General features: G+C 41.3%; 1 protein-coding gene across 1 annotated transcript in view; it reads right to left on the bottom strand.

Annotated features, from left to right (window-relative positions):
* The window catches only part of DNAH5 (dynein axonemal heavy chain 5), a 254,698-nt gene that overhangs the window by 80,925 nt on the left and 156,115 nt on the right, over nucleotides 1-17,658 (bottom strand). Inside the window, exons 55-60 of the mRNA XM_085890337.1 lie at nucleotides 14,531-14,684; nucleotides 11,986-12,250; nucleotides 3,279-3,402; nucleotides 2,944-3,051; nucleotides 2,422-2,536; nucleotides 2,004-2,180 (exon numbers count right to left, since the gene is read on the bottom strand). Coding sequence (XP_085746463.1) covers nucleotides 2,004-2,180; nucleotides 2,422-2,536; nucleotides 2,944-3,051; nucleotides 3,279-3,402; nucleotides 11,986-12,250; nucleotides 14,531-14,684 — 943 coding nt within the window. The remainder of the gene's footprint in view (nucleotides 1-2,003; nucleotides 2,181-2,421; nucleotides 2,537-2,943; nucleotides 3,052-3,278; nucleotides 3,403-11,985; nucleotides 12,251-14,530; nucleotides 14,685-17,658) is intronic.

Genomic DNA, 17,658 nt, shown 5'->3' on the forward strand with positions numbered 1-17,658 from the left:
CAGAAGTTGCAAGAGGTCACCTGCCACATGTACGTGCCGTCTACCAACACCACGAAAGTCAATGAACTCCGACATCAACTCTTCTGTGCCAAACGGGGAGAGATAGAGTCCAGTCAGCTTCCACCATGTGAAGACTGCCTCTTCATGCACGTCCTCCGTGCAAACTACCAGGCTGCTATTTGGAGGTGCTGTCTGCAATGCCAACCTTATGTTCCAAGTCCCAAGGGTTGTGGATGGACCACTGATGATGACGGGAAGCTGGCCATGGAGTGGATGCAGGGTTCTCCAGCACCGGATGCAGTGTTGCAACTGCTTTCCTGCAAGTGTGGACGGTCGTGCAAACTCCCAGACTGCACATGCCTTTCCAATAGCCTGAAGTGCACTGACATGTGCAAGTTGCGAACCTGCAGCAACCGGCCCACTGATGTCGAGGAAGAGGTTGTAGACCTAGAGGACTCTGATGCTGATAACAGTGATGAAGACTAGACTACTGATCCATGGTGTGAATGTTTTGGCACAATCACAAGGACATTCATGGCTACAAATATGCATGAGTAAAACATAGTACATAAACATGCCACAGTAGCGTGGTGAAATTTGGGTTATCCATAAATTTCACATTTTGGATGCTTGTTGGAACTAGGGTAGAGGAAGGGCAATTCCTTTAACTGTGGTAAAAACTTGTAAAATGTTCATAAATGGTTTCCTCATACAACATGTGCATGTTGTAGGCGATTGCGGTTCAGTAGCACTACCCAGGGAACTTGAATGACAATATTATAAATTAAAATGTACTGAAAATCACTAATCAGCAACATTTTGATAGGCCCTATTGTTCGCCCCTTTCTGCCATAAAACAAATTCTGCCTTCAGGAATGACAGAAAGGATTATTCGGATGGTATAAATAAAGCATTTCAGACATGTATTTGTGGTTTGCAGTTCATTCTAGCCCCATGTGGAAACAGCAATTGCATCATTAGTGAATGTTTCTGAGTTTGCCTTTTCGCTTTCATTATGCGGAGGGTGGGTACATTCCAGAGATGATAACTGCCAATAAGCTGCCAGTCTGCAATGGTCATCACATCAAAATATTATATATATATATATATATATATATATATATATATATATATATATATATATATATATATATATATATATATATATATATATATATATATATATATATATATACATATACACACACACACCAATTCAAAAATCATAACTAGGATTGGTTTCCTTAGATGGTACCGACAAGTGGAATTTCTGGCCGAGGCCCATGGACTAATGTTATTCATGTTGGGATTTGGTGCAGAGTAGTTATGGGAGTTGTGAGGGCTGTTATATATATTGTGTTTGTTTAGTTCCAGGACCACAAGATAAATTAAACTAGATTTTTGCATCTATTGCAAAAATCAGAAGTGTCTGTCAGTGTGTGTACGTGTGTTATATCCACGTCCGGCGCTAGCTTGTATTAAGAGGAAATGGTATGAACCAGACACCTGCCATCCATGGATATTTGTCGGGTTTCCTCTATTTTTGCGAGTCTGATTTGCATTCAGGTAAAGAACAATTGTGGTTAACCATCCTGAAATTTCCACTCTTTCGTCTAAATTCTGAAAATTATGTTCAAAAGACGATTTGAATTCCAGTTTTGCACAAGCAATGGCAGGGTTAAAAGTGTCTGGCGAGCAGAACCGATTCACTGAAAACGCATACACAGCGCATGCGCAAACAGCCTCATTTAGCATTCATACATCACTTTGAAAGTCCCTTATTATTTGACAAACATTAAAATAAATATTCAAAACATCAACAGAGGTTAAAATTCATCAATTCATGTATTTTCCCACTATGATGTGTTGGGTTTTCACAAGGAGCAAAAAATATATACCCATTAATACCTGAAAGAAACAAGTCAACAAACCAAAGTAAGGCGTATGAAAGCACAGTGCTGGAATGTGTCCAAACATCCATACCTAAGAAAAAAAGATCTCACCTTCAGTGCTGCTTCAGCCATTTCTATAGCAGGCTTGGCAGTCACAAGCTTCTCTTCAGCAACCCCCTTGTCAATAGAAATGTTTCGCACAATGGCTTCGGCCTTCTCTTTGACTTTCTGCACCTCGACCTTGACCTGTTGTGCTGCCTGCGCCTTGACTGTCACTTCTTTCAACACCTGAACAAAAGAAGAATGTCAGGCATATATAGTATACTTTGCTGGCATTAGGCTGCATCACTAAATTTGCCAAGGTTAGGTTCATGTACGAGCAAAATGTATCCACATTTACGAGAAAGAAAACCCCCAAAAAACATTCTGTAGATGATGGAGGTAAAACTAAATCAAGTGATTCTGGCAAGCTATAAGTGGTCTGAATCCCAGAAATGATTTTCTTTAAAGTGCCGACTGTCCTCTTTACCAAATCTGCATTCTCATTCGCTGCTTGGAGCTCCTTCTCCTTTGTCTCCAGCTCTTTGCTCAGCGCAGCCACTGTATCTGATGCTTCCTTTAATTTTTCCAGCCCAGTGCTCATTCTTGCCAGATACATACACAAGTTAGCATTAGCTATCTGCTAATGTCAAGCATAGACATTAAAGCAGTGGTTATATTCAAGGAATATTGAAAACAAAATAATAATCAAAAACATTCCTGCATATCAAGATTTTCAAAAAATAACATCGTAACTTGCATACACATTCAAACATGTCAGTGGGGATTGGGGGAAAAAAACCACGAGATAACGTAATTTAAGAAACTTAAAGTCATCCAAAAAAAAACAAACCTTAAAAAAAATTTTTAATGGTAAAGAAGTTTGTAATTCACTAATCATATGAAATGTTTTTAAACAGCATCAGTTGACATAGTCATGTTCACGAGACTGGTGGGGATTGAGGTGGTGAAGGGTTGGAACGACCAACATCCATTCTTTTTTTACACCTACTTGTCTGTGAGCATTCTCAAAGACAGGAGCTTCTCCATGTAGATGGATTTGTATCCTTGAATGAAGGACAAGTATAATTTTGGTGTAATGTGGGTGACACGGCGATATCTGCAAAACAGGACCGATTTGTCTGAGGCATAAAAATAAAACTGGAGTTAATAACAGAATAAGAGTTGATATTTTTCCATGGTGGCAAATTTCTCAAGGTTCCCATTCCTGAAGGATCTACTCGTATATCACCTAACGTTCCCTTATTTGCTTCTATTATATCCACAGGCCTGCAAAATGATGAAGAAAGCTTGTAAACTCAATATCCTGCTTTCGCACAGAATTACCTTTCAAAGTACTGAGTACATTTCTGTGCCACACCATCATGGAAAACTCCCATGCAGTGCACAACTTCATTCTTGATGGCAGGAGAACAATCCATCTCAAAGGATGACAAGAAATGTTCAGACACTAGAGAAGAGAATAAGCAAGTTACATTTGGGACTTGGATTGCCTTGTTTGGTGTTTCTATCAAAACCATTGGCTTTTGATGTTGGGAACCCAGGTATAAATTCCATTAAATCTTATATACTCCATGTATTTGTCGATTGCCTAATAATGCCCCTGTAATAAACACAAGTACTGTCAGACCCTGACATTCACGGGGGATACGTTCCTGAAAAATGCAGTGAATATTGAATCCACGGATGTTGGGGCATTGTTTCAATTGGAAAAAGGGGGATAGGTTCCCAGCAGTTCGCGATTCAAAAAGGAAAATCAAAAATCCCGTGAAAAACTGCGAATACACACGCAAAAACAAAAAACACGAATATGTGAAGCACAGACCCATGAATGTACAGTGTGTATAGAAAGTCTACACCACCTTTCAAAAATTTCACCTTTTGTTCCCTTATAGTCTGGAATTAAATCAGACTTTTTCCACCTTTATTTACACATCATAACCCAGAACTTCCGAATGAAAAACGAATTCTACAAATTTCCAAAAATTAATTAAAAATACAAAACTAGAATATCTTGGTTGGATAAGTGTACACCCCCTTATAATAGCTATTGTAAATTAGCTCAGGTGTATCCAATCACATTCAAAATAACACACCAAGTTAAATGGCCTCCACTTGTGTTAAATTGTACTGATTCTGATGATTTCAGAATAAAATCAGCTGCTCCTGGAGGTTTCCTCTGCTGGGTAGTGCATTTCACATCACACCAAATTTCACTCAACCATGAGCCCCAAGGAGCTTTCAAAAGACCTCCAAGAATTGTGGAAAGGTACAGATCAGGGGATGGATATAAAAATATTTCAAAGGCCTTGATTATCCCTTGGAGCACAGTCAAGGCAAGCATTAAGAAGTGGAAGGTGTATTGTACCACCAAGACCCTGCTAGATCAGACCGTCCCTCAAAACTGGATGACCAATCAAGGAGGAGACTGATCGGAGAGGCCACCAAGAGGCCAATGACAACTTTGAAAGAGCTACATGCCTTTTTGGCAAAAACTGGTCACTGTGCAAGTGATAACATCCGAGGCACTCCACAAGTCTGGCCTGTATGGTAGGGTGTCAAAAAGGAAGCCATGACTCAAAAAAGCCCACCTTGAGTACCGTTTGAGGTATGCAAAAAAAACATTCTGGAGATTCTGAAAGCCTTGTGGCCAAACAGTTTTGTGGTCTGACGAAACCAAGATGTAACTTTTTGGCCTAAATGCAAAACACTATGTTTGGCACAAACCCAACACAGTACATCACTCAAAGAACACCTTCCCCACTGAGAAGCATGGTGGTGGCAGCATCATGGTGTGAGGATGATTCTCATCAGCAGGGACTGGGGCACTTGTCAGGATTGAAGGGAAAGTGGATGGAGCAAAGTACAGAAAAATCCGAGAGGGAAAACCTGTTGCCCTCTGCAAAAAAGCTGAAATTGGAATGGAAGTTCATCTTTCAGCATGACAATGGCCCGAAGCACACAGCCAGAGAACAAAAATTTGCCCAAGAAAGGATAAATGTCCTTGAGTGGTCCAGTCAGAGCCCCGACCTAAATCCAATCAAAAATCTGTGGCACGATTGAAGACTGCTGTCCATCAACGCTCCCCATGTGACTTGACTGAACTTGAACAGTTTTGTAGAGAAGAATGGGAAAATATTGCCCAATCAAGGTGTGTAAAGTTGGTAGAGACCTATCCCAACAGACTCCTAGCTGTAATTGCTTTCAAAGATGCTTCCACCAAGTATTAACTCAAATAGGTGGACACTGATCCAACCAAGGTATTCTCGTTTTGTGTTTTTAATTTTCTGAAATTTGTAGAATTTATTTTCCACTTGGAAGTCGTGGGTCAGGATGTGTAAATAAAAGCGGAAAAGGTCAGATTTAACGCAATTTAATTCCAGACTGTAAAGCAAAAAAGGATGAAAATTTTGAAAGTGGGTAAAGACTTTCTGCAGACACAGTGGAATTTCAGAGCCGCGAATGCCGATGCAGGTCCCATTTTATGAACTGCAAATACACAGGATCTGCGAATAGTGGAACCGCAAATGACGGGGTCCAACAGTATATCCTGATGTCTAATCATGTCTTTGTCCTGCATTCGATTTATGGTACCGTACAAGTTCCAGCATGAGTGCTCAATCATTGTGAAATTAATCTTGTTTGGTAGAAAACAAGTCCAAATAATATTCTCTTTATTTTGCCTCCTTTTCTTTTGCACATATTGAATGCCCCAACTGATATTATTCAAAACAAAACAAACACACTATGTTCCCCCAAGTTATTGGGATAACGGAAATCCACAGAGTTTTTAATTCACAACTGAGGTGGAAGGACGGTCTTGAGGTACGCACACACTCCTCTGAGCTGTCTAGCCTGGGTTTGAATCCTGAACCAGCTATAAACTGTCATCCTGGTGTTTCACACGCAGGGTGATTCATCAATGTGTATGTTGTCCTTCGGATGGACATTAAACTGGTTATCCTGTCTGCTGGCATTAGTTGGTGGATGTTGAAGATCCCATGGTGTCATTCACAAAGAGGTGAGCTCTCGCTGGCATTCTGAACAAATTCCAAATTCCTGCTCTAACCTACAAGGGGCACTATATCAGTGGCCAAGTTGTGCTCTTCAAATCACTGATGCTAAACTACAGCCACATGCTGCGACGAACGATGACGATCAATGACAAATTCACAACTATTTTTTTTATAACCTTCTCACAAGGTTTCACTTTCAGAAACACCATGTCCTGAATTATGGTCGATATCAGGAGTAGTCTCACAATTTAGCTATATTTGCAATACTATATAGAGGTGGATTGAGGTTTGTTGATTTTTGTCCTCTGGCAGTGATCATATTAAGCCAACTCAGAGGGGTTTAATTCCGTTGACTCGAGAATCTTAGTTGGCCATTGCAGCACATTTTCACTCTTCCTGTCCTCAAACCACAGTTCTTAGCAGACACAGTGGTATTTGTAAGGTGGGTTATTATGCAAACCTTGTATTGCAAAGGTTTGAGTGCGGCACTGTGCAAATTGTCACAATTAGAGACCTTTGTAAAGTGAAAGCAGGTGCAGTTTTGCAGGAGGGGAAATATGCACATGCAGGTCAGGAGGGTTTAATTTAAAGTTTGCGTATGCTGTCTCGAGACAGTACTTTGGTAATATCTACATATATATTCTCCACTAGTCTGTCTGTCCCTCTGTCTCTCGGTCTGTCCATCTGGGCGGGGTTTCAAAATCAAATCGCCACCATTTTTTTTGCTCGGTGTCGGTTCTTGAACCTCACAGGCCTCTGGTGTACATGAACCGCATGGCAAGTTGTCTGCGTCGGTGCTGTGGTTATGTGAGTGGGTGTACATGTGGATATTTGGAGAGATGAGTGGTTCCTTAGAAGAATAAGGTAAGTGGCGTTTTTGTGGGGTCTTGGGTTTTCATTTTCTGAATGTTTAAAAATAACGCGTGGTTGAGCCTCAAGGATGTGGTAGGCCGCGACAGATTTTATCAAATAAATGGGTCTAAGTTAATTTTTCAAGCAAACAATGCATTTCATTACATGCTTGACATTAAAGGCTCTTAGTGATTGAAAACTGAAGTTAGGGAATGAACTGTAGTCTAATTATATTGTTTCATATTCCCAGGGGTACATACATACATTATATATATATATATACATATATATATATATATATATATATATATATATATATATATATATATATATATATATATATATATATATATATATATATATACTATACAAATGGCAGTCCTTCTGTCTGTGTCTGTCTGTCTGTCTGTCTGTTTTTTTGTGACGAATAAGCTCCTAGACCAGTGAGTCGATCTTGATGAAACTTTACACATATATAAAACTAAAGGCCCTGTCACACCTTGACGTTTTAGCCAACGTATGCCGATTTTTGAATTTTTTTTCTAAAACGCTGGCACACGTTGAATACGTTATGGGTAAGTTTTGATAACATTGAGAGCACGCTGGCATACGTCGTAGTACGTTGCCATACGTCGTTGTACGTTGGCTTTAAACGTTGTACTTTTCGGTTGTCCTCAAATTTTTTCATGCTTGAAATTTCACGACGTATGCCGGCGTATGACTCACACGTTCCGCTACGCTGGCCACAAGTTGTAGGCACGGTCTGCGATCGTTGACAGACGTCAACACATGCTACTTGTAAGTTAATCATAAGTTGAGACATGCCGAGGTAATGTTTAGCGTACCCGAAACTTATTTCTAACCTATGATTAACGTGTTGTTGGCGCGTTACGCGATCGTTGCCACACGTCGACAGACGTTACTTTTAAGTTACTCATAGGCTGAAAGACGTCGGTATAATGGATCGTCCTTGCGTCAGCGTCCACGGCCACGGCCAGGACACTTATTTGCAGCATTCTTCAAACTTTTCTTCGGCATGACGAGGATGTTCACACTTCGATGTCTAGCTTGGCTATGATTCCAATTGTCCATCGGCAGCGTCTATTTAAAATAGTCGAGTTTGAGCGTTTTAACACGTTCAGAAGAAACGCTTCAAATTTCCAAACCCCAGCGTCAAAAAAAAAAAAAAACAAAGGCGAGTGACAGCAATTTAAATCGTTCATTGTAAACAATGAAAATAGCTGAGTGGTACCGTTTAAAAGTCGTTGAGTGTAAAAAAATCCAATTGTTGAGCGCAAGTCTCTACTTTCAATAGTGGAGATGCAGCCATTTAAATCGTTGAGTGGCAGCCGATGAACCTACCCGTGGACACGCGGACGCAAGGACGATCCATCATAACCCACACCCTCCCCCTCACACCCACCTACTACTGCCAACATGAACAAACTACTACTAATAATAATACTAATACTAATACTAATACTGATACTGTTACTGCTGACATGGACATCGACTCAAAAAGGAACTCGAAAACACTGTTGGGTTCCCTTTTATGAGCAGCATTTTTATATACCAATTCCCAAAACCGCTGGGAACACGTCTTTATATGGCAGTTGTAAGCGAGAAACACATTCATTTTTTTTTTTTGTCGACCGGAAGACGTCATTGGAATACGTCTACATACGTCGATGTGTGTTGGGACTACGTAAAGAATTGGTTCAAAGCACGTCAAACATAAGTTAGAAATAAGTTTCGCGTAAAATAGACATTACCGCGACGTGTTTCGACTTATGAGTAGCTTATAAGTAGCCTTTGTGGACGTGTGTAAGCGTCCACATATCGTGTGTAAAACTTATCCCCATCGCATGCGGAAAGTGTGTCATACGCCGAGTACGTCGTAAAATTTTGAACATGTTCAAAATTTCTTGACGTACTCTACTTACTACGACTTATGATAGCGTATTTAGCGTTCTACTCGCGCATACCAAACTTACCCATACCGTATTTGACGTGCCCCAACGTTTTAGACACACTTTTTGTTACGTCGGCATACGCTGGCAAGATCGCCAAGGTGTGACCGCGATTTTGACCCTTCCATTTTTATGGCAGTTATGATTTGAATCGTTGTGCATCAGCCTTTTAATAGGCTACGTCACGACATCGTCGGCGATGCGTGCAACACGCTATGCCTGAGTTAGACTATCGTTGGGCATCGGTTGTGTAGGCCGACAACAGGTTCAGCATTCGTTGGTACAAGTTATCTATAACACAACGAAACGTTCTGTGTAGTTACCAATGTGTTATACATAAGAGCAAGTCGCTATGAATACGTCCGAATCTTTAAAAAAAAACATCAAAAGTTCAACGTAAGCCAGCGTTTTACATAAATTTTAACACGTTGCCATCGCTGGCTAAAACGTCAAGGTGTGACCGGGCCTTAACATGCAGCTCCAGGATGTGCTAAGTGGCTCTCCATAAAAATGAAAAAAATATATATATTTAAAAAATATATATATAAATATAATAAATAAAATTTCCATTAGAAAAAAAGGCTTTCAAATAGTGCGCCGGCATATTAATCATAACAAAAGGCTTCATGGTTAAAAACGCTAGGGTTTTTTGAAATACAAAATGTTCGTATCCGTTGACCTTTTAAACATACACATTCTCCTCCTGTTATTTGAATTCTCGAACTGCACGTGCACGGCAACAACTAACTGCGGATCGATTTGTTGACGGGCTGGGAGCGTGGCTGCGAATGGTGAGTATCGCTTAGTGGGCACAAAATAGGGCAAATTTCCCGGGTATTCCCGGGTACTTCAGCTAGTATATATATATATATATATATATATATATATATATATATATATATATATATATATATATATATATATATATATATATATATATATATATATATATATATATATATATATATATATATATATATAGTTTTATTTAAGGCGAGTTAAGTCTTTTCCAACTCCTCTTTATATTTTAACAATGCTTTGAGAAACTTTGCACAGAATAAATTGAATATGCGGACTAACTATGGAATACAAACATTTATTAATTAACATTTGGTTTTCAGGAATTTTTAATTTGTAAAATGAAGTGTGTTTGATGCTTTCAAGTTTAAACATAAACGACAGAAGTATGGAAAGTCAAGACGCTTGGTGTTCACTCTTCAGTTCTGCATTGTGCTTCTGATGTACATACAGGTATAGTGCACAAAAAATGGAAACACCTGGGGAAATAAATTAGGGACATCAATTATATTGAAAGCAATGTCTTCCCCACAGGTGTGGCCCATGTGTTAATTAAACCATTAACATCCCAGCATGCTTAAGGTCATGTGTAAAAATGTGGCACAGGCCTGGTTACCTATAATTGTGGCTTGCATAGCTGCAAGAGGAAACCACAGTGGCTTTGAAAGAGGGATGATTGGTGGGGCATGCTTGTTAGAAGCTTCAGTGACAAAGACAGCTCAACTTGTTGATGTTTCACAAGCAATGGTGTCAAAGGTGATGTCGGCATGGAACTCCAAGGGAAAGACATCATCAGCAAAGGGCAATAGTGAGCCGAAGCGCAGACTCAAGGATCGTGATATCCATGCATTAATTTGAAGTGCAAGGTAAAGCAGGCGAGCAGCTGCAGATCATTTGACTAAATTTAAACCTGAGGTGCGAAAAACGAGTTTCATCAAAAACGGTCTGCCGAGAACTTCAGAGAGCAAGATACATTAGTCGGGTTGCAGTGCACAAACCACTCATCACACCTGGCAATGCACATTGGTGAGTCAAGTGGTGCAAAGAGCACAGGCAATGGATGACTGAGCAGTGGAGAAATGTGATATGGTCAGATGAATCATCCTTCACCATGTTCTCAAGCAAATGGACAAGTGCACTTGTGGTGCCAAACAAAAACCTTGAGTGTTTTGTTCCAACAGTGAATGGTTCTGGTGGTTCTGTAATGTTGTAGGGCAAGTTTTCCTTGCATGATTTGGGTGCAGTCATTCCCTTGGAAGGCAAGGGTAATGCCAATCGCTATTTAATGGCACCGAGTGATCATCTTCACCCCATCTTGCAACATTTCTTTCCTGCCGGAAAAGGTGAACCAGAATGCCAAAGCCCCCATCTATGGAGCACGTGTGGTCGCCCAATGGTTTATGAGCATGAGACTGATGCTATCCATATGTCATGGCCTTCTCAGTCACCAGATCTGAACCCAATCGAGCATTTATGGGATATTCTGGAACAACATCTGAGACAGAATTATCCACCTTTATCAAACAGGTGTGAGTTGATTGACTTTCTCATGGAAGAATGGTGCCATTACATGGCACATACAGGCGATACTGGCCGCATGTGTTGGCCCAACGCCCTATTAAGTGACATTTACATTGGTGTTTCCATTTCTTTCTCCACTACCTGTATACAGTATGAGCAGGTACCTGCGGAGCATCCGCGCAATGTAAAATGTGATTGCAAGTCCACAACTCACCTCCCCCCTCCACAAACCACAATTCATCACCCCCCCTCCACAAACCCCAATTCATCACCCCCTCTCAAACCCCAAGTTTCAACTTCATCCCCCTCCCACAACCCTAAGGCTTGAATCACCTCCCCACTTCAAGCCTTCAAACTCCCTCCTTGGTCTCATCCATCCATCCATCCATTGGGACCATACTCTATGCAGAGCGTTGGTGCTGCCTAAGCAGTCTCCTTGGATATTGGGCACAATCGTGGATGGGTCGCCACTCCGACACAGTATACCAGCATGCTCACACTCATTTTGCCAACCTCAGAAGGATGACAGGCAGAGTCAACCCCACCTGGTATTAATTGAACAGCTGAGTGGGACTTGAACTCAGGATCCAAGGATCCCGAGCCCACCACCCCAACCTTCTTTGTCCCCACTCACCACTGCTGGAGGGGGGGGGTGGGGGGGGGCGAAGTTGAAACTTGAGCTTTGAGAGAGGGGTCATGAATTGGGGTTTGTGAGGAGAGAGGTGAGTTGTGAACTTACAATCACATTTGACATTGTGCGGATGTTCCGCAGGTAACTGCAAGTACTGTATATTAGTTGCTAAGGAGCAACATTGCTAATTCAGTGAACCAAATATATTTTGCTGATTAAAAGATACACTAGCAGACCCAACTTACCAGCCACCAGAGCATCTTTTGGCCAACAGCTGAACCAGTCCATAGTGCAGCCTGAAATTAAGGCAGGGAAGCGGAGAGTGCGTGCTCTGAATTGCTTTCCCACAGGTGACATGCACAGCACGACATGCAGATTGCGCTGTGCACGCGCCATGAAGAAGTCCAGCATAGCTTCGGGTGTTGCACGGCGAGAGATCTCACGACGCATTGTCAGCATCATCTCACTAATCAATTCCTCCAGTTCTTCCCGGGAGAACAAATTTAACACCTTTGGAGGGGAAAACCATGAAGGAATCAGCGGTGTGACTTTTTCTTGAGAGTAATCTAAAGCTCATGGCAGAGCTCGTACATCCAAGACATAAATGTACTTGTGCATTAATTGCAAGAACAGTGGTACAAAATGGACAAATCAACATACGTGAGCAATATGGTCTGATGAGAACACAACACACTACAACCCATATCATTTACATCAGGGTAAAAGGCTTGCTAAAATATATCATGATAAATAATTTCCAGGAAGGTAACAAAAAAATTTAAACATAGTTATTGACTTAGTCTCCAAATATTCTTCCTTTAGATGACTTCTCCATATCTTGCTGCAACCAGTCTAGCTTTCAGCACCAGACTTTAAAGGTTGACCCAGATCTCAAATGCCAAACTTATGCATGACAGCTAATTAAAAAAAAAACCAAAAGGACTGATGATGTGAAACATAAGGAATGGATATTTCAACAAACTTTCAAAATAGTTTAAGACAAGTTCCATGCAACTTCATCAACTTTAGCTCTCCATGTTTCGAATGCACCCTATACGTAATCTGGGGACATCGGTTTGAATGTTTCCATCGGTGGAATATTCATCTTACTAACAGAACCCAAATTGCCATGAAGATGTTTTTCTTTTCAAAATTTTAAACCAACATTCCGCTTGTGCAACATTAATCCAAAAAACATCAACGGCAGATGAACCGAGTTTAATCTGGAATTTCTGGATTTCAGCCAAATATCGATGGATGGATGTTCCGTACATCTGTGCTGAGTTAGAAATGGCTGAAATGGTCCTTTACATTTGACCATGATTTTTTTTTGTTTCCAAAAATGCAGAGTGAAGTATGAAGATAAAAATTTCTGAGATAAAACTTGCTTTTATATTTATAGTGTTGGTTACCAATACCCACCACCACTACATGTTTGCTGCTTTAATTGTACGAGTTGAAAAATCAACATGGTGGCAAGTGAGGTAACAAAGGGGGTTGAACAGCAAATCATCATGAAATTGATGGTCAACTGCAAAAACATCAAGCATGTGGAAAGCTGCAGATGATTGGCACAGCATGTTGATGGCCTTAAAGGACATCTGTGTTAAAGACACCTTGGGGGCAAGAGGCTTGATGAATGAGATTATGAAAAATGGGGTCTGGCATGTGCTTGGAACACATCTTAAATAATTATACAGACATATGAAAGCTGAAAGAAGATGTATGAAAGAAAAGACATATGAAAGCTCACATTCCGATGGGATGAGTGCGTGTTCAAAGTTGGAGAACATATTTGAAAGTTGTGGAAGTATTGATTTTGTAGTATATATACAAGCTAAGTAGTTCCGAGAATTAACCCCTCCCCGGCCAAATTTGAAGTAATCTTGCATACAAGGATCTTATACAGTAGGAGGTCATTTGGCCAATCGTGATTGTACATTTAACCACACTCCATTACGTCAATTAATCAAATGCATCGTTTGCAAAACATAACCAACATACTGTCTTCCTGGTGTTTCACAGGCAGAGTGATTAATCAATGTGCACATGGTCTCTCGGGTGGATGTTAAACTGAGCGCCCCGTCTGCAAGCATTAGTTCGTGGATGTTGAAAATCCTACAGTGTCCTTCATGAAGAGTAGGCGAGCTCTCACTGGCACCCTAAACCAATGACAAATTCTTGCTCTAACATACAGAGGGCACTGCATCAGCAGCATAGCTGCTGCGCCCCCAGCAAATAATTATACCTGCAGCCCTGTGCTGCATACAAAAGAAGACGACAAAGTAAGACAAGAAGAACATGAAGAATTTTTCTTTCATCTCAAAGGAGGAAATATATTCATGGTATTAGCACACAATGGCATTGCTATTTTGAGCGAATGTAGAAAAACAGCTGGCTTTACAACCCCAGCGGAAGGACTCCAGGACGCAGCATCCACTGCTGGAACAATACCAAGACAGTCAGTTTTGGTTGCGTTTCATGCCACATGGGTTCAAAATCCATGACTAAACAGTTCAGCAGTGAGCACACCACCAAATTAATTCTAGCACCCTAACCTCAGCATTGAGCACACAGCCTTCCATGGAAGTTTCCCAACCAAGTATGCAAAGTGCATTCAATCCTGCTTTGCTTGAAATATCTAACAGAATGAGGTGTAACCAAGTTGACAAGTCACAGGTTAAGCGTATCAACAGATCGAGGTTAAATACCTTTGCTACGACTATGAACTGGAATGTTACCATGAAGAAGGTCAAGTGGACAGTGGGAAAATTCTAACAGGGATCTCACCTCACCCGAGGATAACACATTGTTCAGGTATTCCAAAAATGCTTCTTCCTTTATGTCACCGTCTGCAAATATGAAAGTGACACCCTTGTCCTGCAAGCCGGCTGTTCGGTACAAGATCTTGAGATCATCAAGTAGGTTGCTCGAGTTGTATGACCTGCATTGCAATGAACACGGAAAGAAAACTAATAGTTTTTCTGCCACTAATTAAAAAAAAAAATACAGTGCATATCTTTACTCCGTTATCTCCAATCATGTTGTACAAATACAGTGCCTAAATAGTTTGTGTTATTCATCTAAAAATTCTATTTTTAAAAATGTATAAGAGCGCAGGGCATCCTCTTATTTTATTAGGAACATGCAAGCACCTTTTATAAATGGAAGGAAAATAAAATATAAACTGAAATTGACTACATCTGGTAAATAAGTAAATAAATATTATTTCCCTGACAAGGAACTTCAATGCAGGTAAATAAATAAACAACGAGAAGGGCAGTCAGTAGAGCACATCACATACCTCTGCTCTACGCAATGCCTGATCCAATGGAACATATGGAGCCCAATAACTTTTTTAAAATTTGCCATGTGTCGTTTTTAGCCCGATCTCTCAATGGCGAATAATCACTTAAAAAATTAAATAAAAACAATGTCACCCGCAGGGTGACCCGTATCTTGCCAAAAGGTGACCACGTGTGACTTATTTAAGGTCACACTGAGGTGAACAGAGCTGCTATCCACTAGGAGCAACTCCTTGAGGAATATCTGCCTACGAGAGATTCCGATGAGAATCGTTCTACAGAGTAACCATGAAAAATATGCGTTTTCCTCATAATGTCACCAAATGACGTCATAATGTCTCAAGCTTGACATATCTAGAAAGCACTCATTGAGGTGTTCAATTTGAGGTACTACACGATATGGTTCCTAAAACTTGAAAATTTGACCTTGGGGTCAAATATGTTTGACCTGAGGTGCTAACCATGAAGGTCAAGGCCAACCGCCACCAAAAAGTAATCAGCTGAGCGCCAGACCATGAACTATATTCCCATGAAGTTTGAAGACGATCCGATCAAAATTACTCAAAAAATAAGGGTTTCGTCGACTCCCCTGATTTGTGACAAAGTGACCTTGACCTTTGACCTTCAAAATTTTGTGCACTGAAAGGGACCTCTATAGGCCTCTGATATGCGAAGTTACAAAAATTTCCAATGATAACTGTGCTCTGCAGAATTTTTTATACGTGATAACAGACAAAAAAAAAAAAAAAAAAAAAAAAAAAAAAAAAAAAAACATACAAGCTGACTAACATATCTTGCAAAAACTTCGTTTTGGCAAGATAATAATTCTCATATCCGGATCCAGATTTGGATCTTCACCAAAATCGAATCAATTCGTAACTGTAAACACACCCAACCTGTCTATCAAGTTTCGTCCAAATCCATCCACAACTTTTTGAGATACATCATGCTATTATATATCAGTTTATCCCAATGTCTCAATGGTGAAGAATCACTTTTAAAAATTTCTGGTCGAGATCCAAATTCGGATTTTCATACAAATTGCATCAATTCTTCTGAGTCACACAACCAACGTGTCCACTAAGTTTCGTCCGAATCCATCAACAACTTTTTGAGATATCGTGCTATTTATCATATTTGGCCCGATCTCTCAATTGGGAAGAATGGATTTTAAAATTCTAGTAGCCGAATCCGGATACGGATACGGATCTTCACCAAAATCTAAACATTTCATCCATGTCACACACCAAACCTGTCCACCAAATTTAATCTGAATCCACCCACAACTTTTTGAGAAATCCTGCACAGAAACAGACAAACAGACAGACAGGCAGAACAGGTCAGGTCACATATGTGAGCATGCGTTGGAGCAGCACGTCGCTGCATCCACTTTACACTAGTACTCCAGCAGCCTCAATCTGGCCATCCCCCAGGCAGGTCAGGTTCGATCTGTGACCTGCTACAGGTACCATGTAAACCTGTACTAACCTGTTCCATGGTCGGGTTGTCAGCGACTAAACCGTCTCCCCCACCAGGTTTTCTGGTGAGGAGGGTGTTTGGATATGGACACCCAGCAGGATTAAAAACAAAACCTGTCAAAGGGCGGAGGAGCTCCTTGTGAGCCAACGGCCATCCATATCTAGTGCCCAACTGTGTCTGCGGACGTCCTCCTGCAGTTGGGTCACTTCTTATTAGGAGGTTGGTGGCAGGATTTGCACTCCGGCCACCGTAAAACGCTTCATTCCGCAAAACGCAAAAACGCAAAAAAAATCTGAAAACCCACTCCGTGGGAGTACCTCCTGTGCAGCTTCCCTTCGCAGGGCAGCTCACCGGATGACGGGATTGGGGCAAAGCCTTCGGGACCCCCAATCTTTGATAGGAGGGAAACCACAGGGTAACATCCCTGGGTCAGATTGCGGGAGAGTGTGTCGGAGTGGTGCTGAGGTGTCGTCCACCAGACGGCGGTCTCCTTGGGTTAACCTGAGGCGGTCCCTTTGGGTGGGTGCCTGGAATGTCCTATCCCTAAGAGAGGATGATCACCTGTCTCTGTTATCATCTGAGCTCAAGCGTTTGGACATCGGGATTGCAGCTCTCTCTGAGGTTCGGAGACCGGATTGCGGCGAGATAATGGTGGGTGGTTACACCTACTATTGGTCTGGTCGCTCTGATGGTTACCATACCCAAGGAGTTGCTGTAGCTGTGTCCAATAAGCTGACCCCAATGATAATTGAGGTAACACCGGTCAACGAGCGTATTATGAGATTAAGGATTCGTCACTCCTTAGGTGTCATTTCCCTGGTCTCTGTTTATGCTCCGACTGAGGCGAGTGATCTCACCGTGAAGGATGCATTCTACGCCACACTCGAGTCTGTGGTTGATCAGTGCCCCAGACGAGATACACTTCTAGTCTTGGGGGATTTCAATGCATCGACTGGAACTGATAGGGATGGTTATGAGGTGTGTGTTGGTCCCCATGGGTCAGGAACTATGAACCAGAATGGCACTAAGTTCCTTGACTTTGCAAGAAGTCATGGACTTAGGGTGGCTGGTTCATGGTTTCAGCGCCCACAAGCTCATCGCTGGACTTGGTATTCCAACGCTGGCGGTGTGGCA

Source organism: Eptatretus burgeri, chromosome 7, assembly GCF_056783735.1.
Source record: "Eptatretus burgeri isolate ZD-2024b chromosome 7, Ebu_testis_v1, whole genome shotgun sequence".
NCBI classification, from domain to species: Eukaryota; Metazoa; Chordata; class Myxini; order Myxiniformes; family Myxinidae; genus Eptatretus; species Eptatretus burgeri.